The 23706-nt window shown below is 38.7% G+C and overlaps 1 protein-coding gene across 7 annotated transcripts in view; it reads right to left on the bottom strand.

Annotated features, from left to right (window-relative positions):
- The window catches only part of CPEB3 (cytoplasmic polyadenylation element binding protein 3), a 202761-nt gene that overhangs the window by 90109 nt on the left and 88946 nt on the right, over nucleotides 1-23706 (bottom strand). For 4 of the 7 annotated variants that reach the window (XM_018041460.1, XM_018041464.1, XM_018041461.1 and 1 more), the window contains exons 4-5: nucleotides 21173-21229; nucleotides 2188-2211 (exon numbers count right to left, since the gene is read on the bottom strand). In XM_018041460.1, the coding sequence (XP_017896949.1) occupies nucleotides 2188-2211; nucleotides 21173-21229 (81 nt within the window). The remainder of the gene's footprint in view (nucleotides 1-2187; nucleotides 2212-21172; nucleotides 21230-23706) is intronic. The other 3 variants (XM_018041465.1, XM_018041463.1, XM_018041466.1) reach the window with 1 other exon arrangement.

Here is a 23706-nt window from a genome sequence, read left to right as displayed (position 1 = left end):
CAGGTGATCTTATATTCTTGATGCCTAGTATTTAATATACCATGATTTTTAAGTATATAATAATTGAAAAATACAGAGTCAAATTCTGGTCTGCATAGACATGGGGTCTGACTTCAAAACAATCCTCATCAATAAGCATTCAGTAAGTGCTAACTATATGTACGTCACAGTGTAAGGCACAGGAGACAACTGTCCTCAGAGAACTTATCTCCCGTTGAAGAATGAGGACATATAGAAAAGGCAGAAGGCAAGTAAGCAACAGAAGCAGAGGAAAACACGGCCTGCAAGGCTACCAGGCAAGGCTTCCGGGACGGGGTAAGGCTTGAGTCAGGCTTGAATGCATTAACTAAAGATAGGTTTTAGTTAAGTAAATGAGAGGAAGCGTGGACAGTACTTGCAATGGCTAGACAATGGGAAAGCACAAGGGTTGGTCAAGGGGAAGGTGAGGTAGGAAAAATGGGAGATGATGAGGACGATGAAACAAGAAGACGTCAGATGACAGAACTCCTGAATGGAGAAAGAGGGTAAGAAAGACAAAACGGTGTTTCAGAAAGATGAAACAAGAGAATGGAAAGGGACGGGGAAGGCCTGAGAAACTAGAGGAAATATACTGACAAGGTCTGGGGACTGACCAGTGACTAAGATGAGAACAGGGTCTGTTATCTGCCCCTGAGATGCTGTCATTCTCTATTCCTTCCCTGAGAGCAATCAATTTCCTAGCACCAAGAAAAAAAAAATATATGTTACATAATAATTACAGTAATATTATTTTCTACACTTGAAATTTTAAAATTATAAGAGGAAAAAATGTCAAAGGGTCTTGTCATAATTAAAAAATAACCAATTATACAAATGTTTTTCTTCACCATCATGTGAAAACAAAACTGACTATGTGATTCCACCATGAAAGAATGTTTCAATGGTAACTCAAATACATATGAAGTCCTGCTGATATCCACCTATTCAACAAATATTTACTGTGGAACAAATACTATCAATTTAATATTATTATTTTCTCTCCAGGACTCATCTACAGAGTCAGAGACAGCTTGATGAATGGTAAACATCACCCAACAAGCTGCCAAAAGACAAGGATTCCGGTCTTGGCTCTGACTTTAACTTGAGATCACAAAGCAAATTACTTCATCTCTCCCAGCTTTTGCAAATGAGCACCAAGCAACCAGCATTTGTGGAATGCTTTTAGTTTAGTTTATATGGATAAATTTTCCTCTTCCATTTTTTATACTTTAATTCACTAACTTCACATTCTTAAATAAAATTTTTTTTAGTTCCTGACCTGGGATTGAACCCAGGGCCCCAGCAATAGAAGCCACAGTCCTAACCACTAGACCACCAGGGATGCCTAACTAACATTCTTGAAGTTGGACAAGGTTGATTTTATTACTTCATAACTTATAGATGAGGACACCAAATGTTAGTGATAAAGCACTGATTCCAACCTAAGTTTCTGACCCTGAATTTCATACCTTTCTACTAGATTAGGCTTACCCTACCTACACTGTAATATTAGTTAACAAATTATAGATATGGAAATGCTTTAGAAAGATTACAGCAATACACAAATGAAAGCAATATTACTTTGCTTGGGTGTGGACAGAAGAGAATGCAAGTTCTATGGATCTTAGAGCCTATATAAGTAGAGGACCTCTCTTTAAGAAAAGAAAGCAAAGATAAGGTAGAGAACTTGGACGGGATCCCATGAAAGTGAGGGTACCTGAAACTCAAGCTTCATTTAGCTCCAAGGTAAATCTGTCTCTGGATGTAACACAGAAAAAACTCGCCAGTCAAGCTACTAAGATCAAGAATTGCCCTCCAAAGCCTAACTTCTAAGTAAGGTGAAAAGAACGCAGTGAGGACAGAACAACAACAAAATACAGATGCTTGGCCTTTATTCCCTTAAGATCATTCACAATAAACCATATAACACAAACTTCCAGTTAGAAATAGTCTTTGCCATGTCTTTATCGGGATTAGAAGAACAAATTACCAACCAACATTGAAAAATAATTATAACAAAAGAGATAAGAGAATTATTTCACTAAAATAATTAAGCTAGAACATCATACCACACCATAATTATTGTTTTACACACACAAATATAAACACACACACACTCATATTTACTCACAATTTGGCAAGCAAAAGATCTCATTAAAAAAATTTTACCTCGTCTTCGCCCATAGCTCCTGGCTGCATGTAAACACAGAAGAAAACCATGGGTATTTGTATCAAAATGCTGAATTTAGAAATAAAAAAATATTCACACAAACCTTTTCTAAGTATTCTCAGAATTAATCTGGAGATACTGTTCAACGTGACTACAGACATATTATATTAAAAAAAAAAACCCTTTATGAAGCACAAGTTAAATCACAAACTTAAAGAGAAATTCAACTGGATGTGGCAGCCACTGGAAAGGATATAATGGATGCTTAAGTTAAACAAATCTTATAAGGATTTATATTGTGGCCCATTATCTATATCAGCTATAGATAAATAGAGTTCTGTAAAATTATTTTCTGTTTCTAAATCTTCATTCGTACTATGTACTACCACCAGACATCACTTTGAAGGAAAAAAACATTCATCCTAAATAAGTAAAAACTGTGGTGTATGGTGGTCATTCTAAATTTCTTCACACACATGTAGACACACACACACACACACACACACACACACACACACTTCACAGTCTTCCCTGAAAACTGCATAAAAATTTTACACAATTAGCTGTTGCTTTACAGATTGTGTTACTGTAAGTTTCCTCTAAGCCTCCTCATTTATTTTCCATACAGTATTACAGGTGTAGGAAACAATATTTTTTCATCTAGAAAATGAATGGAAAAAGCAGAAAGGAGGCAGTGGGTAGATCCCATAGTGAAGAACAGAGTACTTTAAAGATTATTTTCCCCTTCAAAACTCAAGGCCCACAGAGTATATTGTTACAGTGTTTAACAGAGCTAGATTATCATCATACATATACTACCAGGAGATCCTGTCATCTAAAATGACTTCCAAAGTGGAAAGTTTTTCAAATTTGAAACCCCACATTCAGTAACACTTAAATGAGAACTCTATTTAATCCATTTTTTAAAGGCATGAAATGTTACCATATTAACTTTAAACCCCCCCCCAAAAAAAACAAGGATAATTTGGGGTTCCACTTGTATCATAAGGCAGAACTAAAGAAAACTACTTCTCTCCTAGGAAAAGAATTCAGACTTTTCAGCTAGAAAGTTGAAATACCAGTTGCTAACCTCATTCTTCCAGTTCCCATTTTTCTTCAGACACCGTACTCACCCTCATCAACACACTTTCGGCCTCTTCACTTTCCCATGACACAAATATTAAAAAGGGTTAGCCAGATTAAAAGGATTATTCAAACTCTACATACTCCCTAACTCTGTCATAGCTTTAACTTTCAATGAAAAATACCTCTTCTGAATTCACATAGCGTTTACTGTTTACGTTACTTACAAGCGGAATGCATTCTAAAAAAAAATTTTAGGAACGTTTATACTTTTCATTATTTGGAACCTGGAATTCATCTTCCCACAGAATGTATAGTAAATGGTAGTTTCCTAGCTTGGTTCCTCCCAAAGCCTACTTCACTTATAATAAATAACATGGGTAAATTAACACTAATAGACAACACTTAAAAAAGAGAGAGGAAAATAAGTTTTGACGTCCTACCATTTATTTCTTTGTCTTTTCTCCCATCCCCAGTGATGTCATGCTGCCCAACACTCCTCACTATAAAATCTCTATTCAGAGAGGAAATACAACATTTTGTATTTCAAAATTACTCATTTCTCTCCCAAACAATACATTCCGATTCTTTCATTCTACCTGATTTCTGGCCAGATAGTCAATGAAAAAGAATCTGATTATGATACTAAGGTACAAATGACTCATCAGACTTTAACATCCCTGAAAGATAAATGAAAATACTGCTCACTTAAGTCTTTAACTGCTAAACATTCAGGTAATAAAGAACACAAAGTGAAGAGAACCAGACAGTCAAGGGGGAGGGGAAGAGCCTCCTGAATTGGGGACAGGGAAGAGTTGCAAAAGACATACTTGGGAGTTTTTTATTTTTGTTTTGCCTTGAAAGAGGTTTTATTTATCTCTCACAATGAAACTGCAAAAATAGATCAGTATTTCACAAATACTTCGGAGTTTTAAACAAAGTTTCTTTAAATGGTTCATGATTTTTACAGACTCTTCTCTTTTTCCATTTGCTGATATGAACAGTAAATTGGCTCCTATCAGTCTGGAGACTCTGATAACATGGGGCAAAGATGGCACATGGAGTCAGTTCAGTTCAGTCGCTCAGCTGTGTCCGACTCTTTGCGACCCCATGGAGTGCAGCATGCCAGGCCTCCCTGCCCATCACCAACTCCCAGAGTGTACTCAAACTCATGTCCATTGAGTCAGTGATGCCATCCAACCATCTCATCCTCTGTCAGCCCCTTCTCCTACCTTCAACCTTTCCCAGCATCAGGGTCTTTTCAAATGAGTCAGTTCTTTGCATCAGGTGGCCAAAGTTCTGGAGCTTCAGGTTCAGCATCAGTCCTTCCAATGAATGTTCAGGACTGACTTCCTTTAGGATGGACTGGTTGGATCAAGCCAATTTAAAGCAGTGATCTGAGATGCTTCAATTTGCTTTAATCATGCACTGTGCAATAATTACTTGCTACCTTGGTCCCAATTTCAATAGTTTACCTATGATATCTGTGGTAATTTTTATTGTAACTGCTAAAACTTACTGAGTTTTTACTATGTGTGTGAAATAATTCAAAATACGACCAAGGATGAGATGGCTGGATGGCATCACAGACTCGACGGACGTAAGTCTGAGTGAACTCCGGGAGATGGTGATGAACAGGGAGGCCTGGCGTGCTGCAATTCATGGGGTCGCAAAGAGTCGGACACGACTGAGCGACTGAACTGAACTGAACTGAACATATTTTAATATCATTTAATATACTCCACAACTTTATGACATGAGTATTCTTTTGCTTTCTTCTTACAGATGAGGAAAATGGGACACAAAATTAAGTATCTTGCCTAAAATCACACAGCTAGGAAGTGGCGGACTTGGAATATGAACTAAGCACTCTGGCTCCAGAGTCCACACTTTCAACCACCTCACTATACTGTTGAATTCCCAGAGGAAAAGTTCACGATCTTATGTTTCTTTTAATACTCTCTAATGCACCGGGCAGAAAGCTCTGTATCAAGCTAGTATTCAGCAAGTATGGCTTGTTAGGTATATGTGCAATCAAAGGAAGGAGTAACGCATGTCATGATGGCCTTCTGAATGTAGGCCACCTGTGTTGGTGATTAAAAACTTGCTCATAAGGGCTATTTGCAAATAGACTAATTAGAGTCAAACTCTTCCCTAAGGGAGAGGTAATGAAAAGAACACCAAGGAGAGAAATTTGGGAGCACAGCAGCAATGCTTCCCCTGAGAACAAATATAGCTTTAAACAAGCAAGAAAAAGAAAAAAAAAATAAACAAGAAAGAGTACTGAATACAGAAACCCAACATGAGCCAGCACAAAATGACCCCACATAGGAATAAAGGAAGTAACGTGACTGCTCAGTATTCTATGTTAGTCATGTAGTCTATGAAAGTGTAAAGTTATACCAGATATGACAAGATATGATAATTTTCAAAGTCTTATCTACTTCCTCCCAAAACTTTAATTATTTATTAGCAATCATCACCATTACAGATAAAATTCTTTTACTGTTCATTATGTATTAAACAACTTTGGACCTCATATAAAAAAGCTACATTCAGTTTCTAGAAGTCAAGGTAGTGGTTACCTTTGGCTAGGGGTATTAACTGGAAGGAAACCTGAGGTGGGGTTCTGGGGTATTGATCTAGGTATGGGTTAATTTGTGTTAAGTTTGTACTACGTATATATTTATGGTCTGTGCATTGTTTGGTACATAATCACACTTCAATAAAAAAAAATAGTACAACATTTTAGACCAATTCCCTGGGATTAGATTAATGTAGAAAGTCCAACAAGTTAAATTTTTGTAATCTTCAAAGCATAAACCTGAATAATCCAAAACTGGAAAAAACATATTTTGCAATCCATCACAATAAGTATAAAAGGGTGCATGTACTATGGGATACGGGATATGCCAGTTACTCTGAATGCCAGTTACATGCTCAATGACCAGTGCGTTGTGAACGGCACCCTCATGTTAACAGCACGGTGCTCTGTTTGGCACAGGAGGCACTGTTATAAAACGGACCGCCTGTTACTCCTTAAGACTTGGGCCGCATTAGGTTTTAAACGGCTGCACTCACACACATGATTCTCTAAGGACAACCTGTGATCTGATTTTAAAATCTAAACTAAATTTTCATCTACATGGATTCATCCAAAGTTGCTGAAGTTTCTGTAGCAAAGTAATATCATACACAGATTCAACTATAGAGGTTCAAAAATACTCGTGCATAGCATGAGGCGGTAGGATAGAGGTGTATCTTCTTTCTTTTGTGGATCAAAGTAGCATGCACCCATTTCAGGAACCTAAGCAGAGTCCCTGAGATGCTATACTTATGAAAACAAACAAGATACAAAGATCTTAACACAACATTTTACTAACTGTCTTGGAAATATCTGTCGAAATTGTTGACTATAGGGACAAGCTGTTAACTCCTCTACTTGCAATAAAATCAGTTTCTAAGAACACCCTGTAAACTTATTTTTTAATACCATTTCAATATTCAAAATTAAATTATATTAGAACATCTAATGGTCCCTCCCTTTCAGCTTCCATCTAAGTACTAGTCGTGCAAAAAAATCTACCTAAGATGGGTTAGGATCTTAAAGTTAGTACAAAAATATCCCCCTTTTCCTAGTTAAGACTGTAAATTCCCAAAGAGCAGGAGTGATGGAGTTTGTCCCATGAATGCACTGCCTCTATCTTTGTCTTTATAGCGGCAGGTGAGAGTTTTAGCTCAGTAACTTTCAAATCTGGCAATTTATAACTGAAAAGATTAATTTATTCATAAACTTAGCAGCTAAAATGATGCCTGAAGGGATGGGATACATTTTCATCTGCTATATTCCCATAAAGTATTTGCATGTTTCAAAATCCCTTCTTCCCACTCTTTTCTCTTTAACTCTTACCCATTTTTCTCCGAAAAATCTTTTCAAAAAATAACACTAATAACTGGCAAGTATAATACTAGTGTTGCTTACATACTTCATAAAGGAAAAGAAATACCATGTAACAACATAATAATTTACTGTGATCCAGGCACTATAAGCTAAATGCTTATGTTCTAATTGCCAAATCAACTACCATAATGTATATTTCCAGATGGGCAAACTGAGGCCCAAAGAGAATGCCTGGTCCAGGTTATTCAGCTACATAAACATCAGGGCTGGGACGGAATTCAGGTTAACACTGGCTTTAAAGCATTTATTCTTTTTCTTTTAAGTTGAGGTATTATTTATATTCAATAAAACTCCTCCACTGTAAGTTTACAGTTTGATCCATTTTGGTAATCATATACAGCCATGTAACTTGTACCATCATAATTAAGATACAGAACAACTCATCTCCCTAAAACATTTCCCTGTGCCCTTTGGCTGTTGATCTTATCCCCTGAACCATGGGCTCTGACAACCACTAATCTACTTTCTTAGTTTTGTCTGCCCTTTATACAACCGCATATAAATGGAAATCAATGTGTTTGACTTTATCTAGCATGATGTTTTTGAGATTTATATATGTTATTACATGTGTTTTGTTTCTCTTTATTGCTGAGTAATATTCCATAGTATGGAAATACTACAACTGATCCATTTACGAGTTGTTAGGAAGTGAAATCCATTCACCCTAAAATTCAAGGGTTGAAGCCCTAACCAGCAATGTGACTATATTTGAAGACAGGGTCTTCAGAGAGATAAATAAGTTGAATAAGGCCATAAAGGTAAGGTCCTACCCACAAGCACTGCTGTCCTTTTAGGAGGAGGAGATACTAGGGGCACCCATGCACAGAGTTAAGGCCATGTGAGGTCACAGCAAGAAGGCAGCCATCAGCTAGCCAAGGAGAAAGGCCTCAGGAAAAATCACCCTGCCAACACCTTGATTTTGGACCTGCAGTCTCCAGAACTGCAAGAAAACAAATTTCTTTTATTTAAAAAGCCACCCAGTCTATGATATTTTGTTATAGTATCCCTAGTAAAGTAATACATCAGTCAATGGACATTTGCAAAGCTTTTATTCCTAACCACCAAGATCAAACAGCCAGTATTTCAAACCTGTACAGTCCTTGAAAATATACAGAAATTCCCTTTAGGGTTTCCACAACCTTCTCATCCTCCAAGAGTTTGCTCTTAGTATTATGCTGTTGTTTAGTCGCTAAGTCTTGTCCAACTCTTTTGCGACTCCATGGATTGCAGCCCTCCAGCTCCTCTCATAATCCAAGGTTAATAAAAAGAAACATCTCACTCAAATTTTCACTACTATTATTGTAGTGCTATTACTACCATAATATCCTGTCTCATTGCTCACAAAATGTTATAGGAAACTTACAGATCTTTAAGCAACCTTCCACACAAAACAAGAATTACTTCTATAACCAACACAAAGATATTCTCCCTGGTTCTGCTAGAAGAACTTCATCAAGGTATTCTTGATGGGCTTCCCTAGTGGCTCAGTGGTAAAGAATCCATCTGCCAATGCAGGAGACACAGGTTCGATCCCTGATCCAGGAAGATCCCACATGCCCGGGAGCAGCTAAACCCATGTGCCACAACTACCGAGCCTGTGCTCTGGAGCCTGTGCTCCCCAACAAGAGAAATCACCCCAGTGAGAAGCCCCCACACGGCGACTAGACAGTAGCCCGCGCTCAGCCACAACCAGAGAAAGCCTAAGCAGCAACGAAGACTCAACATAGACAAAAATAAAATTAATGTAAAAGAAAAAGAGCTAGGGTTAAAAAAAAAATGAGGCTCACTTCAGTCTCTTGAGTCATTTTTCCCCCAAGCTTTTTTGTAAGTATTAGCAGAATCCTCTCTCCTCCAACAAATGAACCATTAACAAATACATCTGTTCCCTGAACACAGTTGTTCAGGGTGAAGCAGTATACGATTCAGAGCCCCACCTCTTAGATATTCCTCCTCATAGTGGTCCTTAAAGTATCTCCTCAGGTGCAGGGGTTCCAGAGAACTTGACTGAAAACTGAAGACTTATGCTCCATGGTAGGACAATTCTTTCTAGTTAGAAAGTTCTTTCTTATACTTGCCTCACTGCTATTCTTAACCATAGACACCAGCCCCTTATTTGAGGATCATTAGTTCATCTCCTTGTAGTTCTTTTCTACAATGAAGTTATAGGTAGCTATTCTTCGTAAGAAGAATACCCCACATCACCCTTAACATCCTCCTTCAGATAAACCCAATTGTCCAGTAAGACAACACTTGTCTGTCCAGGCTTCTCAGGAGAACAAATACCAAAGCCCTTCACCATCTGACCTCTGATCACCTTTCATATCCTCATTCCCACTATTCCATACATGAGACTCATATATTCCAGTCACACCAATTCAACTATTCTTCTGATAATATCATTATAATATAATCACTTATCCAGTTAACATAAGGATCCAGATACCCACATCTTAACATCTATTCTTCTCTGCTTCCTAGGGAACTCCTAACTCCCCTTTCCATTTCTATCCACTATTATTTTTCCTATCTTGTCCAAAATGGTCAAGTCAAGGCTTCACTATACCATCGTGCAGTGTTCATGCACACCTTGTATTAATGTCTAAACTACATTTACCATATAGGTTACTAAGTAAACCTCTCAATAAGGGACATGCTATCAAAGTAATCACTTCAGAACTTCCAGGTCCATGTCTTAAACTTTTCACTGAAACAGAGAAAGGTCATTTAAAATTTGATCATCTGACAAGATTTCTGTGGAAACAAACCTAGGTAAAGAACCTCTGCATGTCACTGCTGTCACTGGTTAGCAAGTGTGGACATGCACATGAGCTGGCATCAGTTGACACCCCTGCACCCTCACACCTGAGGCCTCAGAGCTTTCCACGGGAGTAACTATTACCACCTTCCTTTTAATTTCAGTAGCACATTGCTAAATGGCACACTAACTGCTCTCCCCCAAAGCCACAAAATCAAGCAAAGTTCTGAGGATCCTAATCACATACCAGAGTATTTTATATTTTACACAGATCAGTCTGTCAAAGTCAGGCCTGAAAATGCCTACGGCATGCACCCAAATATCTGGCATATGTTGCCAATAAAGCATCTTCACTATGCCAAAATCTCACGAAGCCTCTTTTACTCACTCAACTTTTAGATTGTTCAGGATAGCCAACACTTGCCAACCCCACACGTCTGAATTCCCAGATAATGTAGGAAATTTATACAGAGGGAGGAAAGGGTGGACAAAAACAGCTGCTGCTGTACCCAGGCCCCTTACTCAGCCTCTCTGGCTCCTCCCTACCAACAAGGCTCCTCTCAAGTGGGCAGGAGGGTTCCTTCATGGAAGAAAGTTATTCAAAGGAACAGACCCGAGAATGTGGGAAGAACTCTGGCCCCACAGAGAAAAGCTCATTCCCCTCCCTGGTGCCACCTTTGGTTCCATGTTGCTTGTAGAGCCAAGATGAAGAATTACTGCTAACTCAAAAGGAAAAAGAGAGGGGTACATGGGTAGAAGAGGGAAGATAAGAGACTAACATCTGTTAGGTGTGTACTTCTTTCCAGGTTTGGTAATCAAACATTGCACACTTAACTTTATTGTTAGTAAAGAAGGGATTAACATGTCCATTTAAAAAAAAAAAAACAACAACAGGCAACTTTCCCAAGGAAACAAATAAGAGATGGGTCCAGAATTTAAGCCCAGATCTGCCTGGTTCTTCCAAACTGCATTATTTCCACTACATCTGTCTGGAAAAACAACAAGACAACAGTAACCACAACTTCAGTCATATAACAAAGGTATGTGCATGCATGGAGACTAACAAAGAAGAGAAGGCAAAGTTTCAGGTAATAAATTTTCCTTCCAGATCATTTGCATACCAAGTCTTCGTTCAAGTCTCAGACTCACAGTCTACACCAGAGGCTTAAGTGACAATGTGTTAAAATTCTTGCCACTAACAAGGGAGGCTATGTTCTAAAAGTAAAAGTGATCATTTTCAGAAATGCACGAATTCTCTACCATCAATAAAGCATTATTTAGTTAACTGTTACTAAAGGAAACCTGAGTGATCTTTCCAGAAAAACCCAAAAGGTCAGAAGTCATTGCTCTTTTTGGATTAAAGGACTGGTTGGCAGAACAATCTGTGTGTCTAAGCCATCGATGGCTATTTGCTGGTGGCATGATGTCAGCAAGTTCCAGAAAATGAAGACACTGCCATGTTTAAAACAAGGATGCAATGAAGAAAGGAATAACCACAATTCTCCGTTTTCTATCAATGGGCCCCAACAGCAGAAGGAAACAAATCACAGGGCATTCCTACAACATGCTGAAATCTAGAAAATCCTTTGAAGTCTCCAATTTTCTCTTAAAACCTGCAGTAAGTGGCACAGACTGCTCTATCACAGAGCCATATTTTGCTTGGATAGGAGAATAATTCTGGAGTGAAACATGAAATTTTGACTATGTCTTGCAAACCATTTAAAGCATTTCAAAGGCGGAGAGAGGTCTGTGAAAGCACTCTATGAACTGTTAATTTATGTTAATTTAGTTGCTAGATCCATACATGTTAGTACCATCTTCCAAAAGGAACAGTTACAACAAATCTTTTTTAAAAACTATTTTCTTTTTTTAAGCAACATTTTTATTTATTTATTTCTGGCTGTGTGGGGGTCTTTGTTGTGCATGCTTTTTCTAGTTGTGGTGTGCAAGCTTCTCATTGCAGTGGTTTCTCCTGTTGCAGTGTACGTGAGCTTCACTAGTTGTGCTGCACAGGCTTAGCTGCCCTGCAGTATGTGGAATCTTCCTGGACCAGGGATTGAACCCCTGTTCCCTGCATTGGCAGGCAATTCTTAACCACTGGACCACCAGGCAAGTCCACATTAAAGCAAATCTTTAGGAAGAAATTAAGGTGGACTAGATATTCTCTAAGGCTGTTATACTGTGCTTTTCAGTCTCTCCGCGATATCATGACTGCAGCCATGAAATTAAAAGATGCTTGCTCCTTGGGAAAAAAGCTATGACAAACTTAGACAGCATATTGAGAAGCAGAGATATTACTTTATCTACAAAGGTCCATCTAGTTATGATTTTTCCAGTAGTCATGTATGGATGTGAGAGTTGGGACACAAAGAAAGCTGAGCACCGAATAACTGATATCTTTGAATTGTGGTATTAGAGAAGTCACTTGAGAGTCCCGTGGACTGCAAGGAGATCAAATCAGTCAATCTTGAATATTCACTGGGAGGACTGATGCTGAAGCTGAAACTCCAATACTCTGGACACCTGATGCGAAGAGCTGACTCATTAGAAAAGACCCTGATGCTGGGAAAGACTGAAGGCAGGAGAAGAGGATGACAGAGGACAAGGTGGCATCACTGACTCAATGGACATGAGTTTGAGCAAGCTCTGGGAGATGGAGAAGGACAGGGCGAAGGACAGGGAAGCCTGGCATGCTGCAGTCCATGGGGTCACAAAGAGTCAGACACAACTGAGCGACTAAACAACTGATATAGCACTCCCTCTCTTCCAGTCTCCCAGACTTAGTACCTACTCCATGGACTGGGTGCCGTGCTGGAAGCCAACAAACAGCTATGAACAGGAGCCAGTCTCTGCCCTCTTGAAAGCATACATATTAAAGTGAAACACCAGCATTAAATAGTTAACCGCCAGGGTGATGAGTGTTATAAAAGAGAAGTCCAGGCTCTACTGCTGACACAAGTGCAGGAAGCAAACAGGGAAATCCACAGGGGAAAGCAGGCAAGTTTTCAGTTTCCTGAATCTTTATTATTTATTTAGAGCACCCAAATCCTGATACTTGAGACATATTTACACACAGAGAGAACATGTTCCAAAATCCAGCAAAGTAAGTCAAGAATATTTTAGACTTCACTTCTTTACAATATTTAATGCCAGGCCATGTAGACCAGGTATATCACTCTATATTTTGGGAAAAGAGGATTTATTGAGCATTCAGGGCATGAACAAGGTGACAAGTAATATTCTGCCAGAGACACTGAATTTGTGTGTTTGTGTTAAACTAGTATAAAAATAATATAACCACTTTTAACAATGAATTAGTTAAAGCAAAGTTTATCTTCAACCTAAAGGCAGATGGTTCTGGCTCCATCATGTCACCCTAGCCAATTCACAGTCTTATTTTTTTTAATTGGGAGGATAATTGCTTTACACTATCATACAACATGAATCAGCCATAAGTGTACATATGTCCCTTCTCAATAAATTTGAGAAGGGACATATGTATATCCCTTATGCCTCATAAATAAATGTATGCTCAAGAAATCCTCTCTTGAACCTCTCCCCCATCCTCCACCCTGTCCTACCCCTTGAACAACCAGTTGAGCCCCCTATGCCTATACAGCAGCTTCCTACAAGGAGAGGATGGGACAAATTGAGAAAGCAGGAGCATTGACATACAACCACACAGTCTCGAACTCAGCTTCCCCATTTGTTAAATGAGAAGGTCAAAATAAAACAACAATGTCCTTAGGTCCCTACCATGTTCATGTGCAGCATCTATGCAAAACAGTTTGAATTTTGAATGCTTAAAACATATAGATCATTACATGTCCTTCTGATTACTATTCTGCTTTTTAAATTAGTCATCATTTATAATATATTCATTCCACAATTATATACTAATTTTACTTCTAAATCTGTTCAGATAGAAACAGGGATCTGGTCTTTTAAAAGTTCAAAATACTCAAAGACAATATCTTTGAGAATCTCAAAATAATTCCTTCACTATCTTATTAGTCTGCTTAAAAACAAAACAAAACAAAACAAAACACTATTTAGATCAACTCATGGTGAGCAGAAATACAATGTACTCTTCAAATTTTGGAAAATTCCATCTGAAATTCTAGCAAACCTGGCTTTATTCCCACTTTAGCATCAAAGCATCACATGTTCCGCTCCCTCTCTGCCACTTCCTCTCAGCTGAGCTGCTCCCCAAGGAGATCACTCCCAACAGAGAATGAAAGGGAGGGGGAAGAGGAGTCTGCCTGGCAAAAAGTTCATACCAAAACCCTTTTACATTGCCCTTTTGATTCAACAAATGCACTGGCAGCCCTCAGTTCAAGTAGAAATAGAGGCAGAGTCTTCAAAAATATTTTCAAGGCATTAATAACGAGGACAAAGTGGAAGGCAGCATAATCTTAAGCTCCAGGTTTCTTGGTACATCAGCTGTGTAACGTGTTAGCTATAAATAACCTCAGAGTTTCTCAAGCAGATCAATGTTTTGTTTTTTTTGTAAATATATTCATTTAGGTCTTCAAACATACAAGGTTTTATTATGGGATGCCTCAATTTCAAAAGTTTGATAAGGAAGAGTGATAGCAAACAATGATTTCTCCCTGTCAGAAGGAAAGTGACCCTTCAAATTTCTTATTCACCTCTTAAAACCTGGAACAGACTCTAGTCACGAGGTGAGATATAGCAAACAATGAATGGCATGAAAAATTTTAATTTAGATAAAACTGAACCTATGTTACATTACAGAGCTATTGTCTAAAAAAAAAAAAAAAAAGCCCTCTACTCTAAATAAGACTATGCCCTCTGCTTTCCAAACGTAGCTATAAGCTAAGTCACTTCAGTCGTGTCCAACTCTGTGCAACCCCATAGACGGCAGCCCGCCAGGCTCCGCCGTCCCTGGGATTCTCCAAGCAAGAACACTGGAGTGGGTTGCCATTTCCTTCTCCAATGCATGAAAGTGAAAGGTGAAAGTGAAGTCGCTCAGGCGTGTCCAACTCTTAGTGACCCCATGGACTGCAGCCTACCAGGCTCCTCCGTCCATAGGATTTTCCAGGCAAGAGTACTGGAGTGGGGTGCCACTGCCTTCTCCAAAACGTAGCTATATTAATACCTTATTTGTACATGTGCCTAACATCATCTAAATCTCACAAAAATAATGAGGTACTCAGAGTATCACCAGGGACGGGGGAGCCTGGTGGGCTGCCGTCTATGGGGTCGCACAGAGTCGGACACGACTGAAGCGACGCAGCAGCAGCAGCAGAGTGTCATAACTGTCTTTTTGTTGGTTTAACTAAAGAGATACTTAGGAGATTCATAGACTTGCCAGCCAGAAGCCATCCCTATCATATGACTCCTCTAAGATCTAAGCCCTCAGTTTTGTTCTCTGAAAAAAGGGGGATGATATTACTTCAAAATACTCTTAAAGCTGCTGTATTTTCTCTCACCATAGATTAGTGTTCACGTTCTAGAATGTAATATTATTCTAGTTTTTAAAATTCAGCCTATTTTGAGTCATTCTTGTTGCTGAATGAATCAATAATTTGTTCCTCTTTATTGCTAAATAAAACTACTGTGTGAATATACCACAGTTTGTTTATCCATTCTCCAGTTGAAGGACATATGCATTATTTTTCATTTCGGCTATCAAGACTAATCCTGCTTTAAGCATTCACATACACGCCTTTGTGTGGACATCAGTCAGTTCTAAGAACTGCTGCGTCCTATGGTAGGTGTGTTATGTTTAACTTTAAGAAACTGCCAAACTGCTGTCTAAAATAGCTATCCCATTTTACATTCCAAATATCACTGTACAGCACCTTTGAAAGCGCCAAACATCATGAAAGATACAGCAACTCTAAGCCCCAAGGCAGGTGCATGCTTCGGTCCGGGGACAGAGGCAGGTAGCATTTCATGCAGAAAAGAAGATTCACACAAAAAGAGATGTAGTACACCCCAGGACAGCCACTCGAGCCTGTGAGTGACTTGCAGGCGTGCTGCCCTAAATGCCATTAGGAAAACATCTAAGTACAACCAATGTAAGATATGTTTTGGAATTCTTACATGCAAAGAAAAGGAAACCCTAAAAGGCAGCCATAAAGCTGATGCAAGCAATCACAATAGCAGTTCAACAGAGCATTATCTACAAGGCGGCTACGCTAAACTTTAAAAGATTTATATACGGATGCTCTAGTGATCATGATCTCCATTTTACAGCTGAAGAAACCAGAGGCAGAGAAGGTAAGAATGTGGCCCCAAAGTCACATAGCCTATAGAAGGTGGGACCAGATCTGTCTGATTCTAGTCAATGTTTTTCTTGACTGTGCTAATTTACTGTTCCATCTCCATGTTTCACAAGCCTCCTAGACTGCTTGGAAGGTACCTCCCTGAAGCTGAGTGATATCCCTTAAGCCATACTATAGAGAAGGAAGGGGCAACGCATTCCAGTATTCTTTCCTGGAGAATCCCATGGACCGAGGAGCCTGGCAGGCTACAGTCCATGGGGTCTCAAGAGTCAGACATGACTGACCGACTAAACCACCACCAACCCATACTATTTCCCATTTCTAATGTACTCATCTGGCATCTTTCTGGTATTTCACTGTTTTTCCAAGCTGGTTCTCCACCTGAAAGAAGAGGAACTGCCCAGTCAAAAGGAACAAAGTGGATATACTTGGCAGTAATCTGCAGTGATTTTTCTAGAGTAAATCACAGCACCTGGCATTCTGGTTTTGAACAGTAATTTGACCATAACTTTGATTCATTTGACTGATGATGAAGGCACCAATATCCTTTTCTGAGGATCATCATAACACAGGGAAGAGCTTCAAGGCAGGTATCAATCTCCTATAAATCCATAACTGCTAAACTCAACTCTATACCTAGAGTGTAATCACACACACACACAAACACACCAAGGAAAACACACAAGCTACAGTTAAGTGTTAGAAAAAAATATTGCTAATAGAACTACTACATATATAGCTGGAAGCACTCTCAGTAGTCTCCTTCCTTCTAGAGAAGGAAAAATAAAACTACATTATGCAAACTTCTAGTGGTTTTGGTGTAAGGCTAAAGAGGATGAAAAGAGAGAATTATTTAAAAACTAAGAAAAAAAATACACGAACAGCTTAAAAGGCAGGGGCATATTGTTTCAAAATTAACTGCATTTTGGAAATAGCAGACAAGTGGCAGAACTTACCGATGGGTCAGAATCTTCCCATCTCTGCTTCTGTAGTTGAGGACTATTATTTTTGGGGACCAGCCAAAATTTAGATGTGTCTCTTAAGTTTCCTCCCCAGTGGTTGGCCTGCTAATTCCTACTAGAGTCACTGTTTGCTTGTCTCGCTGTTATTTATTCTCTTGGCTGCACTGGGTCTCGGTTGTGGCACACAGGCTCTCTGCTGTGGCTCATGGACATGGGCTCAGTTACCCTGCATCATGGGGGATCTTGGTTCCCTGACCAGGGTGCGAACCTGCATCCCCTGCATTATAAGGTGGATTCTTAACCACCAAGACCACAGGGAAGTCCCGATTCATGGTCTTGAACAGCAAAAACCAGGAGACTCTCTGGCATTCCACAAATATTGCCAGTCTTTCCACACTAAATGTCCACCGCTTTACTGTTCTCTATAGCTACCCTCTTCTCCCAAGCTCCATTTCCTGGCTTCTAGATGACATTGGTAGTGGTGATTCTGACAGGAAGGTATAGCTGGAAGACATGCACTAGGAATATCCCCCAAATGGGAAACTGGCCTATTAAAAGCTGGGGACTGGAAATGAGATATGAAAATGCTCACCAGGACACTTCTCTCTGTCCCCTCAAGTCAGGAAACCTGACAACATGGCACCTTCAGGAGAGTGTTGGGATTGAGCAAGATCAGGAAAGTAAAACGATGGCAGGTTTTCTAAAGATATAGCAAATGGCAGCGTTACGAACAGAGCTGGGAAGCACCAATTTTGCATAGCAAAAAGGGGTAATAAAAAAACACTACAACTGACTCACATTTCCTTTTTTAAAAAATTTAACCATTGACTGAACTCTCTTTAATTTTCTTAGCCAGTCCCTTCTGGCCTGAAAATATAGTTCAACTTCAACCCAGCCTCTTTGAATAATCACAAATTCTGAATTAATAAAGATTTACTGATCTGTGACACAGTGGAAACAGTGTCAGACTTTATTTTCTGGGGCTCCAAAATCACTGCAGATGGTGACTGCAGCCATGAAATTAAAAGACACTTACTCCTTGGAAGAAAAGTTATGACCAACCTAGATAGCATATTCAAAAGCAGAGACATTACTTTGCCAACAAAGGCCCGTCTAGTCAAGGCTATGGTTTTTCCAGTGGTCATGTATGGATGTGAGAGCTGGACTGTGAAGAAAGCTGAGCGCCAAAGAATTGATACTTTTGAACTGTGGTGTTTGAGAAGACTCTTGACAGTCCCTTGGGCTGCAAGGAGATCCAACCAGTCCATTCTAAAGGAGATTGGTCCTGGGTGTTCTTTGGAAGGAATGATGCTAAAGCTGAAACTCCAGTAGTTTGGCCACCTCATGAGAAGAGTTGACTCATTGGAAAAGACTCTGATGCTGGGAGGGATTGGGGGCAGGAGGAGAAGGGGAGGACAGAGGATGAGATGGCTGGATGGCATCACCGACTCGATGGCTGTGAGTTTGAGTGAATTCTGGGAGTTGGTGATGGACAGGGAGGCCTGGTGTGCTGCAGTTCATGGGGTCGCAAAGAGTTGGACACGACTGAGCAACTGAACTGAACTGAACTGACCTCATCTCAGTGTGATTTGTGACCTCATCGACATGAAGATTGAGGGAAAATAAGTACAGACAAGTCACAAGACAGTAACTGCCAGGCTGACAAATTGTGGGCATAAAAGGGAAGACAAAAAATACACAGGTGTGTTTGTGCATGTTATATACAAGTTACCAGGTGGGCTGGGTCCAACTATACAAGGGGAAAAAAAGGTTTATCACAGCAAATCTGTCAAAACCTGTAGACCTCATAAGTATCTCCCAAGGAGAATATTTTGTTTATTCTGATCATTTCAAGTTGAAGTCAACTTTGAAAGCAAATTGACAGTAAGTAATGCGGATGTCAAACCCTGCTTGTTTTTATGGTTTACTCTCAGGAGCCTAAAGGGCAGTACCCATAGTCATTTGAAGATGGACGTGCTCTGGTATCTGCCATAATATTGTAAATATGCAGAACTCATCAACATTTGATACAGATATTGACAAAATGACCCTTTTGGTACTTTAAAAAATATTACAGCATCACAGAATCTTCATTCTGAAAGCAATCATTAAGATGACCTAATTCAGTCTCCTTCTCTTAGAGATGAGGAAATTTCAAGGCTAAACGGGGGATTTAAACAACATGTACAAAGTGGAAAGAACAGAAATGAAATCTCTTGTTTAAAAGCAGAGATTAAAGAGAATCAAATCAAAGAGAATCAAAACCTTTTAAAAAGAAAAGTGTCCTTTAGCTTCATTTTTTACACAGAAAATCATAAATTATATCCTCTCCCTCTTGCAGAAGAAGACTTATACCATGGCAAATTAGGTCTTTTCTAAAATACACACGTATTCCTTCAAGCAGATACACTATCATATTGTTCTTTCCCTTTACATTTAATTCTAAATCCCATCATCTAACTGAAGTGTTCTCACAAAGGTTCACAAAATTGCTGTAGTTCAGCAAGCTAAGCATGTTTATTAATCCTCACCCTAAAACACCTACTTCTAGGAAAAAAGTTAGAGGTAGCAGAATCTAACTGTAAAGTGACCTTTCTTCTAGAAATTAAAAAATAGAGGTGGACAGCCTGGAATTTTCATTGCTTTCAAGACCCCCGAAAATAGGAGATAGTAGCTATTTAGAAGAAATGCATGGAACAAATTAGGCCCTACCTTATCAAATAATGCCAGTGGTTCTCAGCAGTGCTCCATGGAAGGGAGGCTACATGTCAGAACCAAGAGAAATATGGAATATATAGAGATAACCTAAATATGCTCTAAGGAACACCAATGGCATTTCACCATCCTTACTCAAGCAAGAAGAAAAGAGGTAATGTTGTAGACAACAGCAGATTGACCCAGTATGTCTTCCATGAGTATTGAGAGTCAGCTTGTATGTCAGGGAGGATGAGAGGGGACAACCTGATATCACTCATTTGATGGAAAAGGAAACTTATATCCTGAGGGATTCAATGGCTTATACTGTCCTTAAGACAAGGGACAATTTCCTTTTAGGGACTGTTCTTCTGCAAAGCTATTAGGTCCACAGACACTAGGAAGGAGAGTTGATGCCAGCCAGGTATTTCTTGCAGTATTATTTAATACATCGACTTTCTGGCTAATAAGGTTTTGATGTTCCAGAGCTCAATCCAACAACTATACTGACAAAACTATCGCTAAGCAGCAAAACTACTGACACATTCCTATGCAAATTCCACTAATGGGGGACTCCTGATGTCCAGTTTGAATTCCAGTTGGCTACCTACCACAATGAGAAAATTCCGAGTTACAGTAAGTTGATCTATTTATTCATACTCTCTCGCCCAGTCCCTCTCTCCTTTCATCTCCCACCTTCGTCCTGCCCTCCTTCCTTCCCCCACTGCAACAGTATACAGCAGAGGTCAGCAAAGTTCTCTGTAAAGGGCCAGACAATAAACAGTTTAGGGTTTTTTTGGTTCTGCCATTGTAGAACAACAGTAGCCATAGACAATCCATAAATGAATGGGTGTGGCTGTTTCAATAAAACCATTTACAAAAACAGGCAGGGGGCCAGATATGGCTCCCAGGACTTATGGCTTCCCAGGAATTTTTCAGTCCCTTGTATACAGTAGCAGTTCTCAAATTTTAGCCTGCATCAGAATCACCTACAGAACTTAGTAATACACAGATTTCTGGGACTCATCCTTAAGTTTCTGATTTTGAAGATCTGTAGTGGGGACTGAGATTTTGCATATTTACTAAGTTCCCAAATGATGCTGATGCTGATGGTCCACGGATTACACTTTGTGAACATACTCTGAAAGCCACCAGTATAAAATAATGGTCTTCACTGCAGTCAGTGGCAGGCTGAAATGTAATGAATAACTGAGAAAGTGGAAATTACATGCTGTCGATTGCTAATTTTACAGAATATTTCATATGGAGACTTACTGTTAAGTGCCATAATATTATCTGTTCCTGGATGATGGAAATTTATTCCCATGCGTCCTAAAAAATAAAACAATTCTGTTTTAAGCACAAAGAAAAGAATGTTCAAATATAATCACAAATATATTGCACAATATGAACATTACAAAAAACTAAAACAGATTAAACTATAAACAATGCTATCAAAGGCCACAGCAGTTACAACAGTTTTAAATCAAGTCATAAAACATACACAAGAAAAATCTTAAAACAAAGCCAAAGTCTCAATAACAACAAATAAAATAAACCAAAACAAAAAAGAAGCTTCCATTATAATAGGAAATTTTAACGCATCTCCCGCATTCCAATTTAAACATGCCAACTCCCTGGATTACACATTTTATTTAAACAATTTATACTGCCCTTCAAATTCAAGCAGCAAAATAATGAATTCAAAGAAGTACATAAACTTGAAGCTTAGAGAGAATTCAAAGACAAACATTTCAAAGCGGCTCAAAATGCAACATAATGATGAGAATGGCGAGCAGAAGAAAGATGTAAATTTACGTAACAGATATAGTGGGGAACAATTACTGGCCCCAAATTTAGGGTTCCTGTGCTGCCCCTACCACGAACTAGTTAGATGACCTTGGACATAATACTTATGTCCAGACCTTTGTCCTTACAGTAACAGGGGACTAGATGCTTATTTTTGTATGCTGTATGCCGTCAAGTGAAGAATCATTTTTATATTTTTAAAGAGTTGTAAAAACAAACACAAAATTTAAAAAACAAAGAATAATGTGCAACAGAAACCATATGGCCCACAGGCCTAAAATATTTACTCTCTGGTCTGTAAGATGCCAAGTCTGAATCAAATGTTTTAACAGCCTCAGGGGTTTAAGAGTGGAAGATGTATTAATTATTTGGGAAAATGGAGGTGGATATGATTTACTTATCATATTCTGAGGTATTCAAACTTAACAAACAACCAGTCACTGAAAAATATGCCCTAAAAAAATCCAAACACTGCCAATCAGAATTTAAGAAAAGGGTGCATTGAGAGGGTCTCTCAATCTCTGACCTAGGAATATTCAGATATTGGTGGTGTTCCCGTAAAGCAGGGATGTTCCCTAAATGTTTTCATAACTATAAACGGCTATCAAGAAAACCAAGCAAGCCCAGATTTAGCTCATTCAACTCCTATTTCCTGTGCTACAATCATTTACGGTAAAGAATTGTGTAGTTTATTACTACTACATCAAATAATAGTTTTTATGTTTCTGGAACTCCTTATGTTGTAGTCCTCCAGAAGTTGGATCCTTTTTATACTCTTTCCATCAGGTCTTAAAACTTTTCAGCCTAGAAAGATGAGGCTGAAAGGAAAATCTGTAGTTCAATTCTAATTATCATCCTCTACACTGATTACTTCCAATTCAATCTTCTAAAGATATAGCAAAACAAGAGCCTTAGGCAATGTTTTGTAAATGAAAGTATCACTACTTGCTGAAAAGAAGAAAATTTTTGCCCTTCCTGGTATCCTTCCTACCACTTTTGGCCAATTCGAGGTCACTTTAATGATCTCTAGATCAAGATCATCCACTAAAGATCTTATGAGAAACTCGAGTTCAGTGTCAAATCCATCATCATCAGTTACTTAAATGTAATCGATAATTTTTTCCCAACAATATGCAAATCCTTTTTAGGAAACTGCTTATGGCTTCTTTAAGCTACTTTCTTTACCTCTTCAAAAATTAATGTCTAGATTATAAAATATATTTTCATGGAGAAAATCAGACAATACAGAAAAGTGAAAAAAATAAGATCATCAACTAAAGACAAGCTCTGTTAGCATTTTGATTTATAGTCTGCCAGTTTAGGAGTCTATACGTGTAAAGGTTTCTTATCTAAAATGAGGTTTATTTTATAATATTCTTTAAATTTAATATATTGCATGCCTTAAGTTTTATGGTTATTTGGGATTTTGAAGGAGAGAGAAAACATCAAAAGCAAAAGAAAAACTGACTCCAAACTCAGATGAGGCCATTTCTTTTTTCTTCCCTTTGTCCAACAAATACTGCTGTTTAATCAGCTGTGAAAATAGAATCAAGTGTGTGACATCTGGTGATTTTTGTTAATGCAGTCTGGTGCTGCCTGCGTGACATTTTGTCACCTGTCCATGGTCTGCTATTTTTAAATTGTTCTTGTCAGCTAGCTATCTTTTAAGTATAGTGTAAAATATAAGGTTTCGAAAACTGGAAGGCATACTTGGTTTTACTGAGTTAAATGATGCTGTGGAAATCTGAGACTGTGTCCCACTTTCCCCACTGCATAAGGCCTGATAAATGGGGGTGGGAGAGGAAGGGGGCAAGGTTGGAGAATACAGTTATTCAGACTATAAAAATCACAGTCTCGTAAGCTCAATTCATATTCATATTTAAGATGCTAGTTATATAAAACTGTCTCTACTGTTACTTAAAGTTTCAGAGTCAAACTAAACCTATACTTCTGTAAGTCCGAAGTAAAAACTGGAATTTCTGTTAATTAGTAATTGATTA

Source organism: Capra hircus, chromosome 26, assembly GCF_001704415.2.
Source record: "Capra hircus breed San Clemente chromosome 26, ASM170441v1, whole genome shotgun sequence".
In the NCBI taxonomy this organism is placed as follows: domain Eukaryota; kingdom Metazoa; phylum Chordata; class Mammalia; order Artiodactyla; family Bovidae; genus Capra; species Capra hircus.
Note: the sequence above shows the minus strand (reverse complement) of the source record. Positions and strands in the feature narration are given on the sequence as shown.